Genomic DNA, 17064 nt, shown 5'->3' with positions numbered 1-17064 from the left:
TGGAGCTGGCGGGGATTGGAGCACACAAGAGGCCCCTGCTGTCCAGGCTGGCCTGGGGAGCGGCTTCTCTAGGAGAAGAAGGACAATTCAGAGGCCAGTAAGGACTGTGTCAGCTGGCCAGGCAGGACAGCTATTACCATCAGCTTGCAGTGTGACCTTGGGCAAGCCACTTCTTTCTGTGAACAGTGAATTTACTCTGACGCCCTCAGAGGAAATCCAGGCAGATCTGTAGCAGGTGGGTTGAACTGGGCCAAGTGCCACCGTGGCGTGTTCTGGCTGCCTGCTGGCTGGAGGGGGGTGACCTCAGCTGCATGAGACACAGATGCCTCTCCCAAAAGACACTCTGCCGTCCACCCAAGCTGCCAACTTGGGCTGTCTTCGTAGGCTTTGGGGAGACAAGAGTGTCCTCACTTCATCAGAGGAAAGATACAGCTTGACCCGTCACCCCTTAGGCTGGGCCTTGCCTTAGGCTTTCCAGCTTGTGCTTTTAGCACAGACTGTTCTGCCATCTGGAATACCTCCCAGTCCTTCAAGACTTTTGTCAAACCTGCTTCTCCCGTTGTGCCTTCTGTGGATACCCAAGGGCCTCTCCGGGCTTGAGCTACAGTTATATTTTGTATACTTGTCATATTTACTACATTTTATATTCTAAGATTAATCATGCAAAAAAAAATTGATGCTTGCTTGTTGTAACAATTCAAGTAACACAGATTCCATAAAGAAAAAGTTAGTGGTTTCCCTTTCTTCTCCTCCTGACACCAGTCTCCCTGAGAAATACAAATAGAATCATTCCAGTAGCATTAAATTTGTCCATGTCAGTGACTTGGCAGTTAATCATGGCACCCTGTGACATCTCTTCTATTTTCATTTTGATCTGTTTTTCCAATATTTACTGTCTAATGTAGTTTCATCTTCCTGAACACATTGGAAATTCTACAGACAAGCTCTGCATCTGAAATGCTTTCTATCCAATATCACGCCTGCAGAAGCAGGCCTTTCTTTTTCTTTCATGCTTGGGGAGTGGTGAGATGGACTGACTGATAAATTGATCCAAGGATGGGAGTGGGTATCCAGGGCTTCTTAGGGGTGGCTGGACTGCTTCAGATCTACCTCTGGTTTTCCAAGCCAACCTGCAGAAGAGGAAAGGGAAGCAGAGAGAGCTTAGGCCTTTGCTCTGGCCTCAGCCACTCACTGGTGTGACCTTGGACCGGTTACCCAGCTTCTTGCCTATAAATTGCACCCACTGGTGGAAACGGCTGTGACAAGATACACACATGCAGCCATACCCACACACAGAGGAAGTAGCTCGTTTTCTCCGGGAGGCTTAAAAATGCGTGGGTTCAGGGCTTCCGTGGTGGCACAGTGGTTGAGAGTCCGCCTGCCGCTGCAGGGGACGCGGGTTCGTGCCCCGGTCTGGGAAGACCCCACATGCCACGGAGCGCCTGGGCCCGTGAGCCACGGCCACTTAGCCTGCGCGTCCGGAGCCTGTGCTCCGCAACGGGAGAGGCCACAACAGTGAGAGACCCGCGTACCGAAAAAAAAAAAAAAAAAAAAAAAAAAGCGTGGGTTCAAATTCCGGCGTGCCGCCCATTAACTCTGCCTCCATAGGCGAGTTCCTTCGTCTCCCTGGACCTCGTTTTCCTTCTGTATGAAACGGAGTGAGCCTATCCACCTCAGGGTGTCAGTGTGGTGATGAAAAGATCCCAGCACACAGCCTAACGGGCAGTAGTCACCAGTAAATGGGAATGATCTTATCATGATTTTTGTTCTTCTACAGAAAAAGGCACTGCCTGATCAGCTCCCCCTCTGACCCTCACCGGATGGGGCTCCTGAGGCCTGTGACTGTCAGAATCGTGTCTGTGGTTTTATCTAAAACAAACGCTGGTCCTGCCCTGATGTGGAGTTGGGGCCCCACAGGCTCCTGGCCAGCCGGTCTGGCTGCAGCACGGGTAGGGGGGGCGCGGTGGCAGTGCCACAGAATCCCAGGAGCCCCCAGCTCTGTAGCCTCCCAGCTGCCGGAGCGTTTGTTTCCTCCCCAGGACTGATGTGGGAAGTGGTGTTCCAATCAAAACTCCCAGAGGAAGAAGCGGGCCGATTAAATCGTATGCTATCTTTCCTCTCTGGGACTTTGGGGAAGTGACTGAGGAAGTTTCTGGAATTTGGGGTCCCTAAAAGGAAGTACCCAGGCAGTTGGGAGTCCTGTCATCTGGTCCTGGGCTGCCAAATTGTTTCCAGACCACTGGGGCCCTGGAAGTGCCACCGTCTCAAAAATGTGGCCCCCTGCTGGGTCCTGGATCCCACCCTGTCCATTCCTCCTAGGTTGCTCCCTACTCTGAAAAGTAAGCACGGTCGGGGGTGTCTTAAAGGAAACCAAGCTTTTCCTCAGGAGAAAATTAACTGTGCCTGACTTCACCCTGACACCCAGCCTCCTCCCTCAGGCTGAAGTGATGGATGCCTTTCTCTGTGGCACGCCCAGACACGCCTTCATTCATTCTCTCAACAGTTACATACTGTCCACTAACTGTGGGCCAGCATCCCTAGGTGCCTAGGATCCTGTGAGGAATAACAGTCTTTTTTGTGTGTGGAACTTACATTCTCACAGGGGAGACAGACAATAAACAAATAAATGAGTTAATAGATACCATGGTTGTGAACAGTTAGGGCCTTGAAAAAATCAAGTAGGATGCAGGGCCAGAGAAGGGAGAGGTCATGGTAGCCACGGTGATCCGGAAGGATGGGCCGGCCTGCAGAGAAGGGGACATTTGAGCAGAAGCTTGAATTAAGGGAGAGAACAGACCACAAGGCTGGGAGGGGAAGAGTGTGGCCGGCAGGAGGAACAGTGAGCACGGTGGCCCTGGGGTAGGAGCATGGAATCGAGAGGGGAGGAGCAGAAGACAGGCCAGAGCTGGCAGCCAGGAGGTGGCAGGGCCCAGGTCATCCAGGACAGTGTCTCTCAACCTTTTTGAATGACTGCTTCCTCCCTAAAGTTTTAATACCACGGATATACTGTATGCTTGTTTCTGTACTGTATGTATGCATAAAAAGAATAAGATGTTTCTGGGGACTTCCCTGGCGGTCCAGTGGTTAAGACCCCACACTTCCACTGCAGAGGGCATGGGTTCAATCCCTGGTCGGGGAACTAAGATCGTGCATGCGGTGCAGTGCGGCCAAAAAAAAAAAGAGTAAGATGTTTCTGCCATCCAAGAACTAATTCTCTCCCCGCCTTTAGGAGCAATATTGCCCCAGTTGAGAATGCATGCTGTAGGGCCTTCTAGGCAATTTGAAGGAATGTGTATACTCCAGTGCCTATTTGAACTGAAAGTATTCAAGACAACAGCTCTATAAACTACCCCCAGGGTTCCACTTGGATGTTTAATAGACATCTCAAACTTAAAATATCTAAAACCGAACTGCTTATTCCAGTCCCCGAGCCTACCTCCATCCCCAGTTTCTGCATCTTAGCACCCTCTTGCTCAGGCCGAGGAAGCCTGGCAACATCTTGACCCCTGTTTCTCTCACGTTCCCCCTGCTTCTCACCCCTTCTGTGCTGTCACCCTGGCCCAAGCCCCCCACCATCACTCTATCGCTCACCTGGTCTGTTGCAGCGGCCTCTTAACTGGCCATCTTGCTTCGGCTCCTGTCCCCCAAGGAGCCTGCCAGGTAGTAGGTGCCCTGTGAGTGAAGAGGAAGGAGAGGGGGTGGAGAATGTGCCATGGGTTGTCCCGATGGGCACAGGAGCCAGAGGGCGGCGGTGGGGCAGTGGAGGAGCTTTACCTGCTCCTGGGGCTCCTGCCCCAGCCAGCGTCAGCGTGAGAAGCTGGGGTGAACGAGGGGGAGGACACATGCTAACCCCTGGTGGGGCTCCCACTCCTGTCTCTTCCTGCCCTGCCTGCCTCACTTCCGCCCCGTGCAAGCCTCCAGCGGTACCGGGCTCATCACCCTCTCATCCCCCAGATAGGGCGTCCTTCCTCATCAGAAGCAGATCCTGAGCTCTGTTCTTTCATCAAGCGTCGCTGAGGGCCGCCGTGTGCCCGCCGGTGCTGGGGGAACAGGGGCGACTAGGACGTGGACTAGTGAGCGAGGCAGCCCCAGCACAGCCCGCACTGCCACTCCACATGCAAGTCATCCTTCATCCCCAGGGCTCCGGCAGGGAGTTCCCAGGCCTCCCCCTGCCATCCTCTCCAGGCCCCCTGGACTTTGTCCTTATAGCAGTCACCCCACGTGTAATCAGATGCCTTGCGATGCTCGCACTGCTGTCCGCCTGGCCGCCAGGCTGGCCCCGTGCGGGCAGACCCGTGGCCGCGGTGCCTGCTGCCTCCCCACACCCAGCCCGGCAGCCTCCAAACCTGCAGAACTGACTAAACATCTGTGGGAAAACAAGCGGAGGTAACAGCCAGGGTGTGGAGCTGAGAGGAAGGAAGTTTGACCTTGACAGTGAAGGAGAGAGGGAGGCGATGCATTCCCCCTCCTCTCAGCGGTCATATGGGGCTGGTGTACAGGTGTCGGGAAACGGGGGTTCCACCTGGAACTCTCTGTAATCAACACAGCCGGGCTGTTCCTTGGGAGTCTTTCTTTGGGCCTCTTATCTTGGTGGCCTTGGGGCCATGGAGGAGGGAGATGCCAGGCCCTTTCGTGGGCCAGAGCACACAGAACACGCCTCCCCTGACACTGGCCTGGCACTTCAGGGTCATGGCCAGAGTCAGATGCTGCTTCTGGAGCCTGGTGAGCAGTGATGATTCTTCAAAAGCCTAGGTGATATAGCTGATTCACTTTGTTATACAGCAGAAACTAACACACCATCGTAAAGCGATTATACTCCAATAAAGATGTGGAAAAGAAAGAAAGAGAGAGAGAGAGAGAGGGAGGGAGGGAGGGAGAGAGAGAGAGAGAGGGAGAGAGGGAGGGAGGGAGGGAAAGAGAGAGAGAGAGAAAGAAAGAAAAAGGAAAGAAAGAAAGAAAAAGAAAGAAGGAAAAGGAAGGAAGGAAGGAAAGAAAGAAAGCCTAGCTGCTGGGGGGCGGGTGTTGTCACAGAAACGAGGCCCCTGGGAGGGGTTTTGCTTTCCCTCATGTTGTGCTTCCTGAGTCTGAGAAGCAGGGCGAAGTTCAGCTCTCCCCACGTCTGCGCTCCCCCTCCAGAAGGCTCTTCTCATGCTCCAGGAGGACACTTGGGTGTTTCCAGGGCTCAGCAGTGGCTGCCTGTGGTCTCCAGGGCTGTGTGTGCCCTCCACAGACCCTCGGCACGCAGGCCCCTGGACCTCTGTCTCTGTATCTCCCTTCAACTAGCCCCAGGCTTGTCCCATCCCCTGTTGAGGGCTGTCACCCTGACTGCAGCAAGACGGGGGCTGCTGCTCTCTGACCATTGACACCCGTGATGCTGTTCATGGTAAGAACTGGGGGGCACAGGAGCTCTCGGGAGATGAGGGGCTGATGGGAAAGCTAATTCGGCTGGTCAGGAAGTGACTCCAGCCCTCCTGAAACAGGCTACACCGAACATTGATTTTCTCCCGTGCCCTGTTATGCTTCCTTGCTTTTCCTCATACTGTCCACTGCCCCCAAACCCAGTACCCTTTCCCCTCATTTCTACCTGGTGGGTAACTTTTCATCTTTCAGAACCAGCTCAAATCGTAGAACATCCTCTGGAGAAACACCCCACTCCACCAAAGGGCGTGACTTTTCTCTGGGTTCCAGAACCATTTGCGTTAGTCAAAGCACTGTCTTGTCTTGAGGTCATATCTTTGCATGTATGTGTCACCATCTGACCATGAGCTCCCTGGAGGCAGGAGCGGGTCTTACTCGTGTCCATAAAACCTAGTGGCCAGCCCAGTGCCTGGCACCCAGTAGGTGCTCAGTGTTGAGGCCCTTCGTGAATGAACCTCTCAGGAGAAGCTTCATAGGCAAGATGGCCTCTGAGGGGCCTTGAAGGCTGAGTGGGGTTTGACAGTATCCTATGCAGGAGGCCAGGGGGAGCTTTTTCTTCATGTGTTTACTTGTGTGTTACTTGTGTCCTCACACTGGAAAGGAAGCTCCATGGAGACAGGGACGTTGTCTTTTGTGTCCCCAAAGCTGGTACAGAGCCTAACAGAGAGCGAGCAGCTAGTGCCCACTTAGTGAATGAACGGGTAAAGCTCTGCCGGAAAAGGAAGCAAAGGAAGGGGTTTCGGGGTCCAGGAGGGATGAGAACGAAATGAGGAACAGTGGCCAGAGCAGTGAGGAGTGCCCCAAGGCGGGCGGGAGCGGAGGGAACCAGGGGCCCAGCGGGCTGGGGGTCTGGAGCAGGGCTCTGAGAGAAAGGCAGATCCTCTGTGCCCTGGCTGCAGACGGGACACTGCCCCCACTTGTGCCCGTGCAGGAGCGTGGCCTCAGCAGGTGGCATCCCGGCCAGGGCACCAAGGACAAGGAGAAGGGACAGAGGCTCCCGGGTGTCCCGGTGTCAGGGACTGAGATGCTGCTTGTGGGGGATGGGAAGGGACATGGCAAAGGGCCTCTGAGTCAGCTCTGTCTGATGAACATGGCCGGCCCCTCTGAGGAAGAAGCGGAGAGTCAGTTTGTAATGAACGAGGCCTTAAAGCTTCCACCCAAGCCCTGTCTTTAGCACAAGAAGGGTTCTCTGGGATCTGGAAAAAAAAACAGACAGGTGTCTGTCCCACGCACCGGGCGGGGGTGTCTGGGTCACACGCTAGCCAGCAGGGAAAGCAGACTGTCCTCCCGTTGGGTGGCCCCTGCTGCCAGGTCAGGGACACGTCTGAGAACCCATCCAACAGAGGGGGAGAAGCACAGTCTCCTCTCCTTAGCTGTGCTCAGTGAATGCGGAGCCCTCCAGTCTGCGCACGGCTGTCAGATGCCCACCGTGGCGGCTCCCCACCTGCACTGACAGGCCCAAGGCCCAGCTCTTGTCACAGCTGAGAACACCCAGGCTCCAAGAGGGACTCGCCCAGGGCCACCCAGTGTGCAAATGGGGGTGTGTTGGAAACTGCTTTCCCTTGTCGTTCCAGAAAACTCCACGGCCAGTGTGAGTGAGGCAGAAAGGAAGGCCCAGGTATACTACCGTGCATGTATGAACGAAAGCAGGATTGAGGAGCTCAAGGCCAAACCCCTGATGGAGCTGATCGAGAAGGTGAACCCCTGCCCCCATCTCCTCCTGCCCCTGCCCCTTTCCCCCATCTCCTCCTGCCCCTGCCCCCCATCTCCTCCTGCCCCTGCCCCCTGCCCCCCATCTCCTGCCCCTGCCACCTGCCCCCATCTCCTCCTGCCCCTGCCCCCTGCCCCCCATCTCCTGCCCCTGCCACCTGCCCCCATCTCCTCCTGCCCCTGCCCCCTGCCCCCCATCTCCTGCCCCTGCCACCTGCCCCCATCTCCTCCTGCCCCTGCCCCCTGCCCCCATCTCCTGCCCCTGCCACCTGCCCCCATCTCCTGCCCCTGCCCCCTGCCCCCATCTCCTCCTGCCCCCTGCCCCCATCTCCTGCCCCTGCCCCCTGCCCCCCATCTCCTGACCCTGCCCCCTGCCCCCATCTCCTCCTGCCCCCTGCCCCCCATCTCCTGCCCCTGCCCCCTGCCCCCCATCTCCTGCCCCTGCCACCTGCCCCCATCTCCTCCTGCCCCTGCCACCAGCCTGTGCCCCTGGCTTCTGCCCCAGCTCTCAGCTGCCACCAGGGCCCAGCCACCTCACACCTCCAGCCACCTCGACCAGCTGGATCATGGAGTCTGTCTGTCTGCTGGCGTGTGTCAGGTTGTCTGAGTGTGTATGTGTGTGTGTGCGTACACATTTCTGTGTAGTTGGGAATGTCTGTATGTATTTGTGTGGGGCTGTCTGTCACATGTATGTGCCTCTGGGCATGTTGTGAGTGGGACAAGGGCCCTATTTACAGGGAAGATGTTTCTCTACGTTGCTGCTTCCATTTCCTCAGGGGGCATGTTTGTATGTGAGGAGGGTTGTGTTCTGGAAGGACCAACAGAAAGTCTGGGATCAGAAGCAGAGCCCTCCCCGTGAGGAGGGCCACGCTGACCCGGGCCCCCCGTCACCCTGAGCAGAATGAGTCTTCTTCTTCCTGGGCACCTTCCAGTCAGCCTTGGATGGACTTGGGGGTCGGGGGGGGCACCCAAGGCTGGCCACACTGCCCAGTGCACACAGAAGGGTAGCCGTGGGTGTTTTCAGGAGAACTGCTGCTCCCCAGAGGCCCGCCTCCTAGGTGGGCTCAGGGGAGACACTGCAGCAGGGTGGGGAGCTGTGGGCATCTGGGACGGGACAGGCCCTCCCCGCTGGCACAGGCCCCACATGCCAGCACGTGCCCAACCAGGGAAGACTGAGGAGATGAAAAGCATCCCACCTCGAAGAGAAACTCTGGTAGACCTTAACTCACCAACCTTTTAAAGAATAAGGACCCTTTTTTTATAGGCACAATTGAATTTCTACTTTAATAGGAATTACATTCATGTGATTGAGTACGCAAAAGTGAACAGAGTGCAGGAAAATTCTTCCTATCCCCATCCCCAGCTACCTAGGGAGCAGCCACCATATGTTTTCATGACTGGTCAGAAACCCCTCATGAAGACAGACCAGGGACTTCCCTGGCGGTCCAGTGGTTGGGACTCTGCGCTTCCACTGCAGGGGGCGTGGGTTCAATCCCTGGTCAGAGAACTAAGATCCCACAAGCTGCACAGCATGGCACGGCCAGAAGAAAGAGAGAGAGAGAGAGAGGAAGGAGGGAAAGGAGGGATGGAGGGAAGAAGAGAGAGAGAGAGGAAGGAAGGAGGGAAAGGAGGGAGGGAGGGAGGAAGAGAGAGAGACAGGGAGGAAGGAAGGGAGGGGAGGGGAGGGGGGAGGGAAGGAGGAAGGGAGGGAGGGGGAGGGAGGGAGGGAGGAAGGAAGAGAGAGAGAAAGAAAAAAAGAAGGAAGACAGACCAGCCTTTTCATTTACTCCTGAGGCTCAGAGAGATCAGAGGACTGCAGAGGGTCACAGAGCAAGTCAGCCGCAGAGTCAGAATCCACACCAGGTCTCCCCCGACCCTGTCTCATCCCCTCCCCGGCCCCCCTCCCTCCCCACAGCTCGGGGGCTGGAACATCACAGGGCCCTGGGACAAGGACAACTTCCAGGGCACGCTGCAGGTGGTGACGTCCCACTACCGCACCTCGCCCTTCTTCTCCGTCTATGTCAGCGCCGACTCTAAGAACTCCAGCAGCAATGTGATCCAGGTGAGGGGCCTGGAGGCCGGGGGAGAGGGCCGGGCCTGACCTCAGGGCCTGTTTTGAGTTTAGCAAGCAGACCTGCCCTTGGGCAACAGGCTTCTGGTTTCTGAGCTTGGTTATTTCTGGAGGCTCCCAACTGTGAGATTTTTGCAGGAAAGTTGTGAAAGGGCAGGCTTGCTTTCCTTGGGTAGGTTGGGGTCATTGCAGCACAGGTGAATCTTTGGGGTTCTGATTGGTTACTGTGGGTCCCAGGAGTGACGTCAAGTCCTGGGCACAGCTGGAGTCACCTCCCGGTCACCCCAGCTCAGTCTCTGGCCTTTGTGGCTCTGCTCGGAATAGCTTTGAGTCCACCTCTTCCTGCCAGAGCCTGCCCCAGACTGAGTATCAGCACACCCAGGGGACCCCAGCCCTGGTCTGCTCACCCTCAGAGGCAGAAGCGAGAAACCCGGGTTGGGGGTCCTGAAGGCTAAGTTCCCACCCACCTCTGCCACTAACTCACTGCGTAACCATGGGCAAGTGCCTCAACCTCTCTGAGATGCAATTTCCTTATCAGTCAAATGAACTATAGCAATACCTACTCTAGGTATGTCAAGGTGTGGCCCAAGGCTCTGATAGGAGCTATCAGGGACTGACCCTCCCTACCTGCCCAGCACCCAACAAGGCCCTCACTGGCACTCTCTCCTTGAATCCTCATTCCAGCTCTGTGGGTTAGATAGTTCCCCTATTTTCCAGGTAAAGAACCTGAGGATCAGAAAGGTTTGGCAACTTGACCAAGGTGACACAGCCGTGAGTGGCCCTGGACTGCTTACCACCTTGGGAAGTGTTTAATGAAGCATAAGTGCTCCGCCGAGCCTAGAAGGAGTTTAAAGAGGAGGGTGGTTCTGTCTGACCTTCAGAAGGGCCCCAAATCCCCGCGGCTGACCACATGTGTGGGAAGGAATGTAGCCCGACATGTGTCTGTCCCCTCGTTGGGGGGCCCATCCCAGGGGTGGCCTCGGCTACCAGCTTGTGCTCCTGCCAGGGCCTGAGCTGCTCCTCCATTGCCACATGCCTGCGGAGACTGCGTGCAGGCGTGTGTGCGCAGGTGTGCGTGCGCAACGGGAGATCCCTTCTCACCCCCGCCTTTCTCTTCAGGTGGACCAGTCTGGCCTGGGCTTACCCTCGAGGGATTATTACCTGAACAAAACTGAGAATGAGAAGGTAGGTGTGCCTCTTCAGAGAGTGGCTCCCGCCTAGACCACCTCTCTCCATGGTTCGTCCCCCTCGGTGTTCCCTCAGTGTACACACCTCTGCGGGTCTTTGAAGCTAGAGGAATATAGAGGTGTCCCTTACCTGGCAGTCCCTGGCAGGGGAGGGGTATCATTTGTCCCCATTCTAGAGTAAGGCTCTTCCATATTCAGGCACCGTGGGCACAAGGGACAGGCGTCATTTGTCCCCATTCTAGAGCGAGGCAGTGATAACGCCCACCGCCTTACATACACATCACCTCTGGCCTTCCCAGTAACCCTGCAGGTACTGAACATCTCTGAACTTCATTCGCCTTATGTGTCACATGGGCATTATTTTTACCTGGCCTGTTACAGAGAAAATAAGGCTCAGAGATGCTAAGTGACCTTATCAAGGTCACACAGCTAGTCTTCAGTGGTGAGGCTGAGATTCTCCAGATCCGCTAACTCCAAAGCCCACACCTTTCCCTCCCCCGGCTGCCTCCCGTGATGTCCCAGGGAGACCTGGCCTGAGGTTCGTTGACTGTCCATTCATGATTCCACCCACTTGTATTGAGCAAGTGCCTACCAAGTGCCTGATGCTAGGGAGATAGTGGTGAATAAGACCAGCTTGGTCCCTGCCCCATGGGGCTTCGAGTCTGGGAGGGGAGGCAGATGTTAAGTAACTAACCACCCGATTAGAGGCATTTTGATAAATTGTGAGAAGGGAAGGGTGAGCTGAGAAAGTAACCTGGAGACCTAATTCAAATCTGGGGGCCTGGTAGCGCAGGGTGGATCAGAAGTGCGTTCCAAGAACTGAGCAATGCAATGGCCCTCTTGGTGGCTTCCATGGGGTGAGCGTCCAGGAGGGAGGATGGGCTGCGACAGCAGGGACCAACCCACCTGGGGACCTTTGTGGGCTTTATCCTGAGGGCCATGGGGAACCAGTGAAGGGATGCACTGCCAAAACCTTTCTTGAAGCTGGTTTCTAGTGGGTGTCCTGGGTGAAACCCCCCAGCCCCCTGGCTCCCTGCGCGGGGCTGCAGCTGGCCTGCCCCGCCCTGCCCCCCTTGTCCAGTGGGCAGTGGGTAGCAGCCACTGACGGATGGGGGGTGCTGGGTCCCACAGGTGCTGACGGGATACCTGAACTACATGGTCCAGCTGGGAAAGCTGCTGGGCGGAGGGGACGAGGACACCATCCGGCCCCAGATGCAGCAGATCCTGGACTTTGAGACAGCGCTGGCCAACATCACCATCCCCCAGGAGAAGCGCCGGGACGAGGAGCTCCTCTACCACAAAGTGACAGCGGCCGAACTGCAGGTAGCTGAGCCCTGCTGACGCGGAGGCCGAGGCAGCACAGGATTCAGGATGGAGGGCACTGGACTGGGGTGTTTACCCCCCCTTCACCAGACCCTCAGAACAACCCCGTGAAGCAGGGATGGTTGTTGTCCCCAATTCACAGACGGAACTGAGGCTTAGAGAATTAGAGTTGCCTGCTGAAGGCCACACAGCCAGAGACCAGCCAAAGCCAGTCTCTTGCCCTACGCCAGGCTGCTTTTCTGCAACCGCAGCTACCTGGGGAGACCCTGTGGTCGTGATAATATTGGCTCACATTGACTGGGCATTTCCAGTCTCTGAAGCTCAAGTACATCAAGCCTGGTGCACAGCCAATAAACGTGAAGGTTGGGTTCTGATGTCACCTCCCTTTTCCTAGCCAGGAGGTTAGGTGATGTGCTCAAGGCCTCTAGGCTCCTAAGTGGCAGGGCATCTGGGACCTGGACTCAGGCTTGGCTCACTGGAGCTCTGCTTTTGACCACGACCCCTGGTGACCTCCTGGAGCTGTTACAGGGTCAGGGTCAGAACTGTGACACTCTCTGCCCTGGGTGTACCCATCTGAGAAGTCCATGTCTCTTCTGTAGGTCAGCCTCTACCAAAGCCTGCCCCCTGGTGGCTGCTTGGGACTTGCAGGTAGTGAGTTGATTGCCTGCCAGTTCCTTCTTTCCAGTTCATGGCATATTGGTGTCCAGCCTTCCCCCAGGCTCTGGGGTCGCAGAGGAATCAGCAGAATGGCCTTAGTCAATCTTCCTGTTTCCTGCCATCGCCCAGGAATGCTCGGCTAGGCCGTGCTTCCCTGCTCGGAAGGATGTCCAGGCCACCTGTGTTGAGGCTTCACTCTTCCTCTGCCCGGCCGAGTCCTGCCCATCCTTTAGAGTTTGGCTCATTTCTGCGCTTTAGGGAAGAACACCTAGGTCCCTACCCCTTTTTCTCTCTCCATCCCTCCCTCCAACAGGTGTCTATGGGGCTACCTTGGGGCCTTGCTCTTGACGTGCTTCCGGGCGAGTAAGGGACACCAGCGAGGAAACAAGCTCAGTCTCATTGCCGAGTGCTTTGGGCAAAAGAAGCAGGGCACTGGGGCCAGGGGCAGAGCTAAGTCAGGGAGGGTGAGTCTAATGAATAAGTGAGCGAGAGCCGGGCTGACTGAGTGTCCCAGGCAGAGGTGCAGCCCACACAAAGGCTGGGGATGAGGGCAAGAGAGCCTGGCCTCCTTCTGGGTGCCAGCTGCCCTTTAGGTCCCCAGAGAAGCTGGCATCAGAGGAAGTGGTGCCGAGTGGATTGTTATGGAGGTCAGCAGCCTGTGCTGGGCACCATCTGGCACTGTTTTTCCGCTCCGAGGCCAGGAAGTCGAGGGAGATGCTGTTTGTGCATCATGATTTGATTTGCTCCAGCTGCCCAGTTCTCAGCCCAGAAGGGCTCCAGCAGTCCCTCTCCCCCGTGCAGTGGCCACAAAGGCAACTGACAGCCCAAGACTGGCCGAGAAAGCACAGTAGCCCTGGGCACATATGCCCCAGCGTGGCTTCCAGGCTCTGCCCCCAGATGTCTTTTCACCATTGCTTTTGCTCTTTTCTTCCAAGCAAGCAAGGAAAGGCTTTTCCTCCCTCCCAGCTACAGAGTTCCCAGGGTGGGGAGGATTTTAGCAGAGGCAGCAGCCTGGAGTTGTGTGAGTCCTGGGCTTGGAGTCAGAAGACTGCTCTGGCCCAGCCCCACCGTGAGCCTTGGACAAGTTACATAACCCCCTCTTTGAGCCTTGGTTTCCTTCCTTGTAAAATGGGCTTTGCTTGCTCATTTACACCTGCTCCGTTGCAGAACACAGAGACAAATTAGGGACAGCCCCTGCCCTCATAAGGGGCAGTGGGTCTTAACTTTAAGTCACAGAATTCTTTGAGGACAGGTTGAAAACGGTGGCGCGTCTCCCAGAAGAAATGGGCATGGTTATGTATTAAAAAATTATGTCTAGCGTTTAAAGAAGTCCTGGACCCCTGAAGCCTGGTGTCCTGGATGAGAATCGGCCTGCCCTGCCCATGGGGTTGCATGACGGTGAGATAAGGCAAAGGATGAGATCTCATCTTGTAAACTGACATGCAATTCGAACATATTACAGTAATCGATCTTAGTATCATTTCTGTGTCATCGGTGATGACAGCCCACGTCGCCAGCCCTAAACCAGTTTGATTCATTCCACCCTTGGACAGAGAATGTCTTTTTGTTCCCTGGTATCTGGAAATTTGGTTTTCTTCCCAGACACCAGGAGGCTCAGGGAAAGGCGCCCCAGCCTTTCACAGTGTGGTTCTAGGAATACACGGCGGTTCCAGGCAAGCCCCCAGCAGCAGAGTCTGAATTCAGACGCATGAATCAAACATCCTTCTGTTGCTTCTCTAGGGGCTTGAGGACCTTCCTGTTCCTTTCTAGGACCTTCCACACCAAAAGTTGATTGGGAATGAGCCCCATCCTCTGATCTAAATTCTTCAGCTGAGATAGAGCCTGGGAGCATCCTCTTTCCTCTCCCACTTTGCAAGCCTACTTGAGCTGGGTGCTTGGTGACCAGCAGTGCTCTCTGGCTGCGGGTGTGGAAAATAGAGCTCATCTGTGTGCCCCAAAGGCTTTGAGTCACAAGTGGAATGTCCTGGTTGGTTAAAACAGCTGTCTCCATGGAGATGGACCCAGGCACTTGGGTTTAAGTTAGGTGTTCACTAAATCAGTAAAGATTGAAAATGTGAAAATCCTGGTATTCAACACATCCTGTTTCAGAGTTGTGGGAATTTACCTGCACAGAGCACCTGCTCTCCCAAAAGGAACAGGCTTGTGTTAAGTATACAGGGATTTATCATCAGCTGTATCTGTACCCTGATCAGAGAGTTCCAATCACCTGCAGCTTATGAAGCTCTTGTTAATTGTATAAACAGCGACATTTTGTAAACTTGGCCATTTTCCCAGGGGGCTTTGCCAGCAGGTCATACTGTCAGGTGGCTCTAAGTGTTGAGCCCTGTTTGACCATCTCACCTGGACACCTTCAAGTTTTGCAGCCACAGAAATTTGATGGAGAGCCCCAGAGGTCACCTGCTTAAGGAGCTCCTGCCAGGAAGAGAAGGAGGAATGGACAAGCTAGGGGAAAAAAGAAGCTCGATTTATTGTATAAGCTGTCCCGAGAGGCACAGAGTAGCCCACCCTTGGCAGGGATTTTTTTTTTAATTTATTTTTATTTTATCTGTGGCTGCGTCAGCTTTATTTATTTATTTATTTATTTTTTGGCTGTGTTGGGTCTTCGTTTCTGCGCGAGGGCTTTCTCCAGTTGCAGCGAGCGGGGGCCACTCTTTATCGCGGTGTGCGAGCCTCTCACTGTCGCGGCCTCTCGTTGCGGAGCACAGGCTCCAGACGCGCAGGCTCAGTAGTTGTGGCTCACGGGCCCAGTTGCTCCACGGCATGTGGGATCCTCCCAGCCCAGGGCTCGAACCCGTATCCCCTGCATTGGCAGGTGGACTCTCAACCACTGCGCCACCAGGGAAGCCCCTTGGCAGGGATTTTTGTCTCCATTTGAGAGAAAGGCTGCAAAGTGACTTGAGGTCCAGAGCTGGTTCATGGTGGGGACCCCAATCTAGGTCTTCTCCAAAACAGGGCTCTTCCCAGCTCATCTTGGTGCCAGGCAGATGGGGATGTACTGGGGCCCACTGGGCACAGCTCTTCCCAACTCTGTGGGTAGTTTGCAATAGGTCATGGTGGGAATGCAAATTATCCACCATCACTGAGAGGCAGTTGTTAAATGTTTACCAGCACACCACTGCCCATGGGACCTTTGAGGTCCTTGTTCCCCAGCAGCTGAGCTGCACTTTAAAACCAGAGAGACTGTCAAGTGGGAGGTTTTTATGGCTGCCTCTGTCACTGAGGACATTATAAGTATTTACCAGCAGGTTATAGATTCATCGATGTCACAGATTGATTTTACGTTCTTAATTGATCTTCCTGTATGAAGGCCATTTATAAGGCATCTCTCACTTCCTTTATTTGTCTCACATTTTGCCCGTTTTCAAGGGAACAAAGAACAGAATTTGGAATCAGTCCCAGGACCACTCTTGGGAGGCTTTGAGCAATGATTACAATAGCTAATCAATGATTATAATAGCTAACATTGATTGCTTGCTAAATGCCAGATACCATTGACATTACAGGCATTTTTGCTGTAACACAGTATATGCAGTCCTGAAAAACCTTACATCCTGTAAAACTACAGGACTGAAAAGAACTAAAAACAACAGAACATATGGGGAAAATAGAACTAGAGCAGTCCATTCAAAGGTTGTGTAACTTGAGGACATTATGCTAAGTTAAATAAGCCAGTCACACAAGGACAAATAGACTGCATGGTCCCACTTAGATGAGGTACATAGAGTAGTCAGGTTCACAGACAAAAAGTAGAATGGTGGTTGTCTAGGGCTGAGGGAGGGGGATGGGGGAGTTATTGTTTAATAGATTCAGAGTTTCAGTTTTGCAAGATGAAATCTGTGGATGGATGGTGGTGATGGTTGCACAACGTGAATATATTATACTTAATGCCACTGAACTGTACATTTAAACATGGCTAAGATGGTAAATTTTATGTTACCATAATTTTTTTTAAAGTTGTGCCACTTGGTCATCAAAACACTCACAAGACAGTAATTGGAACCTTGAGAAATAGCTTGCATGGCTGGAGGCTGCCTGGTGGGAAATGGAACTCCTGACTGTGGACACGGAGACCCCGAAGATAGACAGATGGGAGCTCTATGCAGTGGGGCTGCCGTTAGGCGGGCCAAGGGCAAGTGCAGCCCTCTGGGAGCTGAGAGTTATGCAAAGTGTCATGTGCCTCTGTGGGGAGGGTTGTGTGCAGGTGCTCCTTTTAAATTATCTTAAAATAGAGCTGACTGGCTTCCTGTGTGGGCATCGGCTGAGCTGTGGGCTTTTCCTCTCTGATAACCTCTTCCTGAGGTTATCATCCTATGCTTGCTTTTCCAGATCCCATGCCTGAGAAAGACCTGCTGTGGACCAGAGAATTCCTTACATTCTACTGCTGTTATTCTTGTAGTTACCAATCATACAGAAGACTGATCATATAGAATCTAGTTGATGTTACAGGACCACATGTTGAGTAGAACAGACAGGATTACTTGTTTAATTCTCACACTAACCCTGTGGGGTGGGTTTTATGATGATGATGAGCCTCACTTTTCAGATGAGATCCCGAGGCACAGAGGGGCTCATCCACCTACTCCAGGTCACACAGCTAGTAAGCGTATGAACCCAGGCAGTTGGCTCCAGATTCTACACACATCCATTACAGACGCCTCTGAGGCTCAGTTTCTTCAT

At 54.3% G+C, this 17064-nt stretch overlaps 1 protein-coding gene across 2 annotated transcripts in view; it reads left to right on the top strand.

The window, feature by feature from the left end:
* Positions 1–17064, top strand: part of ECE1 (endothelin converting enzyme 1) — a 114782-nt gene that overhangs the window by 76688 nt on the left and 21030 nt on the right. For both annotated transcript variants that reach the window (XM_082615634.1, XM_082615635.1), the window contains exons 5-8: positions 6993–7114; positions 9044–9190; positions 10319–10384; positions 11518–11709. In XM_082615634.1, coding sequence (XP_082471760.1) covers positions 6993–7114; positions 9044–9190; positions 10319–10384; positions 11518–11709 — 527 coding nt within the window. The remainder of the gene's footprint in view (positions 1–6992; positions 7115–9043; positions 9191–10318; positions 10385–11517; positions 11710–17064) is intronic.

This window comes from Mesoplodon mirus, assembly GCF_964341445.2.
Source record: "Mesoplodon mirus genome assembly, chromosome: 3".
NCBI classification, from domain to species: domain Eukaryota; kingdom Metazoa; phylum Chordata; class Mammalia; order Artiodactyla; family Ziphiidae; genus Mesoplodon; species Mesoplodon mirus.
Note: the sequence above shows the minus strand (reverse complement) of the source record. Positions and strands in the feature narration are given on the sequence as shown.